Here is a 6390-nt window from a genome sequence, read left to right as displayed (position 1 = left end):
CCCGCACCATCGTGGGTATACCAAGGGGGACATGGCGGAATTGGCCATCAGCACCTCTGCAGCGGGGTCACTGCTTCGCACTCAGATCCATTGTCCGAGTCGCCATGAAGGGAGGCGAACAAGTCGAGGACGGGCTTGTTGGGCTCGATCAACGCGATTTGCGGGGGTCGCAACCTGAAGGGCCACCGCATGCCTGATCCACCGCTGGAGCCGCGAGCGCCCAGAACGCTTGCGACGACGGCCAGCGGAGCGGAGAGATGCCAAATGGTATGGGACTGATAGCTGTCGAAGGAGAACGCCCAACGTGCTCGCGCGGAAATGCGCTGCGCCACGGACATGCAGCGCCTCGATGTCCAGCGGGGCCTCTTGGAGCCACGCTCAACCATCAACGATGAAGCTGAGGGCGCTGAAACGGATCTCGCCGCCAAGTGTCAGTGTGCCGTCAGAAACCATGATGAAGGTGGAAAAATCGCAACTACGCCGGAAGTCGCTAGGCGCTAACCCCACGGTGGGCGCCAACTATCATGGCTATAAGTCTGACAATAGTGTATAGGGGTCCGAATTAGAGGGCAGAGCCTAGCCACAGCGCAGCTGTTACACTTGGATTTACGAGTTCAGGCCCCTCGCGGTGGAGGTAATAGCCCTATGTCTCGGTGCTCTGGAACTGATTGATTGGAGTGTATGGATTATAATGGATTGTGAACCCTTTCCACAGAGCAAGGGGGCTTATATAGAGTGCGCCTCTGCCTCATGAATGCTGTCATTACCAAAGGGTTTAAGGGTGTCCGTTACTGGTAACGGGTGTATTAACTACACTTGATAAGGGTGGATGCACATCCTGACCGTCGAGATTCCGGGAGGTCTCCTGGTTTTCTTTGCCCGAGTGTTGACAGACTCAGTCGAGTGAAGAAGGCCGGTTGAATGGAGCGCTACCCTCCGAGTGGTTGGTACCTTTTGAGTGAACATCTGGTAGCAGAGCATCTAAATGTTGGTCTGGCCCTGGGGCCCAGTATAAAGTGTATGATGTCCTAGGGCAGGGTCTGCGGGTTAGGCCTGTTACCCTAGTATATGTCCCCATCAGGTGGGAAGTTGCAGCTGAAAATTTGATGTGTCATTTCCCCTAAAATAGACACCAGAAGCTTCCCAATTAAGATAATGGTTTTGACCGTGTATTCCTTTTGACTGCTCTAATGATTTAACATTTGTGCTAGCATGGTCATGATCTGACCCACAACGCCTCCGCTAAATAGCGATCATCCTCGACGGCCACAACTGACCCCCCCCCCCCCCCCCCCCCACCGCCATGACTTTTTTTCCGATAAAGAAAAATACTCCCTCCGTCTCTAAATATAAGTCTTAGATTTCAATAAAAATTACATACGGAAGTATATAGACATATTTTAGAGTGTAGATTCACTTATTTTGCTTCATATATAATTTTATACAGACTTATATTTAGAAATCGGAGGGAGTAGTATCCATTTCTAGAGAGCTAGCTCAAGTCCCGCTGAACATCTCGGAATAGTAGATAGGCCCTACATGCAAACATTCTTTCACTCAAAATGGCAAAAGAAATGCTAATCATACGCACCTATGCACATTAGATACCGAAATGCGCGCATGACGCAGCATGCGGTGCACGTGGTCCATGATCATGCGGAGGGCAATCCCAAACCCGCTTTATCCCGCAAGAAACACCCCCCCCCCAGCCCCCCACCCCCCCACCCAAAACCATGACTACGTGGTCCTTAACCCGGGAGGGGCAGCACGGTAACTTCAGCCCCGCTAGTCGCGTCGCCGTCAGACCCGTCGTCAGCCGCGGCGGCCACCGCGGGCAGCAAACGACCAACCGCGGGCTCGGGTCGGGTTCCGCGACCCTTCTCTTCCCGGCGCCCGGGTTCCGCGATCCTAACCAGAGTTCAGCGCTAGCGACGACGGGAGCCCCACCTAACCCACAGGCCCAGACCGCCGTCCAAGCCGGGGCAACCGCGTCATTTCCCCACAGCCTTCGCACAGCCTTCCGCGGCTCCGCTGCCTTTTTCCTCCCCCCCCCTCACTCTCTCCCCCCGAAGCAAAATATTCCAATCCGACGGCGCCCTGCCCCGAGCCGAAGAATCCCGTGAAGCCGCCCCGCCGCTGCCCGGATAAAAATTCCCCCCCATATCCCCCTCGGGAAGCGAGCGATTGGAGCGGGGAGGAGTGACGACGACTGAGGAGCGGCGGAAGGGACCCGGCCGGATCATCGCATGGCGGAGATGCACAAGTACGGGCTGTCCAACCAGCCCCCAGGTGCGGATTCGCCCCTGTGCTACTGCGGCGGTTGATCCGTACGCCCGTCTAGGGATTTCGCGGGGTTTTGCCGGTTCGCTGGCGGAAGTTTTCGGTGATTTTATCAGGGTTTTTGTGGGGCCGTGCGGGGAGATTTAGGGCTACGCCTTCGAGCGATTCCCCTGGGTTGCGAATTTTTGGAGGCCGCTTCGTTTCTGTGGGTTTAGAATTTAGAATTTGTTTCTAGCGCCTTCTGTAGACTCGCAGTTGATTCGGGGGCTGGATTAGGAAAACTAGTCGGAGCATGAACGAAACCTAGACGGCATGATAGAGTGTTAATGAAGGCGAGTTTTGAGTGAGTTACTACTGTTGTTGGTTACTGACTGACTGATGTCGCTGTTAATTCGCAGATATCCCCCAGATACTGCAGGAAGCTCAGAATCGATGGCTGCGACCCACAGAAATCTGCCAAATACTGTCGAATTACAAGAAGTTCTCCATTGCGCCCGAGCCGCCAAACAGGCCTCCAAGTATGCCTTCTCCTTATTTGGAATTTCGGACCAACTTCATAGAAAACGTTGATACCACAATGGTTATTTATCCTTTCTCACCCATTCGGCTTGATGGTGTAGACTTGTGTTCTAGGGTTCTGTGCTCGTCAACTTTTTTTTTTCTGTATCATGGAAGCTGCACGCGGATATTCTAAAAGTCCAACTTATTGAGGTCCTAGGAAGTGCTGTTTTGTTAGGAATTTTCCGATTTCAGTCAGCAGTTCCAAAGAGTCTAAAAACCTTTTAAGATTGGTATTAACATGCTACAGCTCGGAATAATAATCCCCTAAAGGGAATATTCCCCTCATCTCGCATAAAAAATGTGTCTTAAGGCTGCCATTGCATCAAATACGCAGATCATAATCCAGGGAGTAACCTTTTAAAGCATCAACCATACGAATTGGCTCCTTTAAGTTTAAAAGATGAGTGATCATGCATCCATTAATCACTAGTCATTTCACAATGGGGCTAGACAAATAAATGGCATGTGACCAGGTTGCGTATGCTACTACTTGGATTTTCAATTATTTTGTGCTCTTATACTTCCATATGAACTCCCTGTTTGTAGGGATAAGTGGCATGCTTATTACTGTTTCTTGGTTTCTTTTTCCTTTGTATCTTGTGTGATGTATAACCTGTACCTGCTTGATTTGCACCTGGTAAGTACATGTTGGTCATTTTACGAAATGACATACCAATACTGATACGCCTTTCTTATCCATGTCATTCTTGTAGGTGGTTCACTATTTCTGTTTGACCGGAAAATATTGAGATACTTCAGAAAGGATGGACACATCTGGAGAAAGAAGAAGGATGGGAAGACAGTTAAGGAAGCTCATGAAAAGCTGAAAGTATGTACAAGCTCTTCCACAGAGGACTTCCTTTTCTATGTATAATTTGAAAACACCAGACAAATGAATAAATGATGGATACTGTTGTTGACTTCTTCATGAATCACTTCAAGTCAACAAATCCTATAGTATCACTGTTCTCTAAACATTTATAGTTGTTCTATACTGCTCTACAGGCTGTCCTATACAAACTTTACCCATCCCTATTCATGCGAGATTGCCGTTTTCAGTCTCCAAGCTACAACTTAAAGAAACATCAGAATATGTCCGTAAAGTTATTGGAAAATACATACATTTTGAACTATTAATGTCATTGCTCAGAAACTCGGAAGTTTGAAAAGTTTTAAAATGTTTTCCTTGATGACATCTTTATGTAACTAAAAGAAGTAATCATCTACTCCCTCCGTCCCATAATATAAGATCGTTTTGCAAGCTAAAACAGCTTCAAAATGAGCTTATATTGTGGGACAGAGGGAGTAACTTTCTGTATCTCTTGTCTTGAAGCTTTGATAGCCCGCAATTTTTCTACACTTAAGCTTTCTATTGATGAAGAAAATTATGTGGTGTGGCCCAAATAGTTGCAATAATTTTATTGTAGTTCTCTGTTGTTCTTTTCTTGTGGCCTTATTACTACAACGGTGAAACTGAAGCTTATCCTTTTAGGTTGGCAGTGTTGATGTACTTCATTGCTATTATGCCCATGGGGAAGAGAATGAGAACTTCCAGAGGCGGACCTATTGGTTGTTAGAAGAGTAAGTGCTGAATAATGCAATGATTTCTTTGAGTATAATGTAAATCAGTTTCCAAAGCCAATTTGGATAGTCTAATGATATCTGAAATGATATCACAACAGAAGCATGATAACATGCCATGATGATAATGATCTCCTATTTTTTTCCCCAGGGGTTTCATGAATATTGTTCTTGTGCACTATCTTGAAATCAAGGTACGTGTAGTTTCATGTGTGATGAACTTTTTGACTTTGTTTTGTAAGTTTGTGACCGTATCAACTGAAAACTTAGCATGCATATTAGTACCAACTTTGCTGGTATGCAGTGCCCCCCCCCCCCCCCCCCCCCCCCCACCCACACACACAAACAAAGGAACGGAATGAATATCTACAGGGCACCACACACACACTGTGACTATCATAGTGCAAATTATAACTTCACTCCATTAATATGTTCTGCATGAGCGTGTGTGTGTGGAGGGGGGGAGGGGGTTGAGAATAATGTACTCTCTCCTGTCGTCTCTTTAAGTTTCATGCACCAACCAGTAGAACCGAAAGTCTGAACTGATGGAGAAGGTTGGGCAATCAACATATGCTTCAAGACCCCTCTCACGTGTGGCATGATTGCATGATTAAGCCTAGACATGGACAGAAAGAGGCAAACAATTCTTTCATTTAAATTGCGAAAGCTTAGACTTTAACCTCTGACACCATATTAAGTTTCCTGCACCAACCAGTAGAACGAAAAGTCCGAACTGATGGAGAAGTTTGGGCAATCCACATATGCTTCAACAGTCTCTTTGATTTACCACTTCATTTATGAATATTGCTTTCCTTTATCTGATGTTGTAAGTAAAAATGGTTTCAGGGTGGCAAACAAAGTTTCAGTCGTTCGAAAGAAGCTGAAGATAGTCCTGCTTGTTCAAACTCTTTTGCTAGTCAGAGCCAGGTAGCCTCCCAAACTATGGATGCTGAAAGCCCATATAGTGGACAGATTTCGGAATATGAAGATGCTGAAACAGGTCTTGCTGTTTCTCTATCTTCATTCGGCATCATCTGCACTCAGTATATATTAGGTGATGCATATTCAATAACGTAATTTCTTACAGTGTATCTAAAGCAAAATTCGGTGCCACAGATAATTCTCGAGCAAGCTCCAGATACCACCCTTTCGTTGAGATGCAGCAGCCTGTGGATGGAGTCATGATGGATAATCGGTTGGGTGCTCCAGCTCCAAGTACTTCCGTAAATAATCTAGGCAAGATTATGTTCTACCTTCCGACTTCTGAGCTATTCCTCTAAATATTGACTTCTGGCTCAGATTTCGTTTTATAAACATTGCAGGTTATCAGGATGAAAATCAGGCTAGCACAGCTAACATAAGCAATAATTTTGTTACTCACCATGGCATAGCTAGTGTGTTCAATGATGTTGGAGCTGGATTGAGGAGTGGTTCCAAAACTGCACTCGATTCAGTGCACTTTGGTGAGCCCTTTCCAGAATATCCAACTGGATTCACGGAGCCGACACTCTATTCTTCTGTTACCACCATGGGGTCGAACAATCTGGATGATAACTCTCGCTTGGAAACATTGATGACTGAGGCACTGTACACCAACAACCTTACTCAAAAGGAAACGGATGCACTGAGTGCTGCAGGCATGACGTCCTCGCAGGTGCTTTGCAGTTTTTTTCCGTTAATTTTCTTGTGTCATGAGATGTTTGTTTCCGTGTGGCAATCATGCAACTTCTCTACACTTGCTCTCCTTTGTGCCTACTGTAGAGTCCTTGAGACTATTTGCAGAGGTATAGGAAGGTCCTTCCTGCTGTGCTTTGTCATAGGACTACTGCACTATACTTCTGTTTATCTGATTGCACTTTGTAATTTGGAGTTCCCCTATAATGTTCCTATGAGTAATATTTAAGGGTATTATGTTTCACTGCGTTTAAGAGGCGCGCGCGCGCGTGGGGGGGGGGGGGGTTTTCTTTT

The 6390-nt window shown here is 46.4% G+C and overlaps 1 protein-coding gene across 3 annotated transcripts; it reads left to right on the top strand.

The window, feature by feature from the left end:
* Window positions 1-2038: 2038 nt before the first annotated feature.
* Window positions 2039-6340, top strand: LOC125536094 (calmodulin-binding transcription activator 2-like). 3 transcript variants are annotated; one of them, XR_007294916.1, is made up of 8 exons: window positions 2039-2289; window positions 2679-2798; window positions 3555-3670; window positions 4334-4422; window positions 4574-4616; window positions 5269-5349; window positions 5539-5658; window positions 5745-5773. XR_007294916.1 is itself a non-coding variant. In XM_048699218.1 (8 exons), exons 1-8 carry the CDS (start codon window positions 2247-2249, stop codon window positions 6323-6325), a joined length of 1266 nt encoding a protein of 421 aa, XP_048555175.1. In that variant the 5' UTR covers window positions 2039-2246; the 3' UTR covers window positions 6326-6340. The 3 variants fall into 3 exon arrangements, 1 of the variants encoding a protein (XP_048555175.1); XR_007294915.1 differs by having other exon boundaries at window positions 5269-5422; window positions 5510-5658; XM_048699218.1 differs by having other exon boundaries at window positions 5269-5422; window positions 5745-6340.
* The last annotated feature ends 50 nt before the right edge of the window (window positions 6341-6390 follow it).

The sequence above is a fragment of the Triticum urartu genome, chromosome 2, assembly GCF_003073215.2.
Source record: "Triticum urartu cultivar G1812 chromosome 2, Tu2.1, whole genome shotgun sequence".
NCBI lineage: Eukaryota > Viridiplantae > Streptophyta > Magnoliopsida > Poales > Poaceae > Triticum > Triticum urartu.
The sequence above is the reverse complement of the archived record's forward strand: the minus strand, read 5'-3'. Positions and strand labels throughout refer to the sequence as shown.

Excerpts from the sequence above, each read along its gene's own strand:
- LOC125536094 (XM_048699218.1), top strand. The coding sequence starts at position 2,247 with ATGGCGGAGATGCACAAGTACGGGCTGTCCAACCAGCCCCCAG. Across the intron at positions 2,290-2,678 it reads GCTGTCCAACCAGCCCCCAG|ATATCCCCCAGATACTGCAG; the intron begins GTGCGGATTCGC and ends GTTAATTCGCAG. Across the intron at positions 5,659-5,744 it reads TACTTCCGTAAATAATCTAG|GTTATCAGGATGAAAATCAG; the intron begins GCAAGATTATGT and ends TAAACATTGCAG.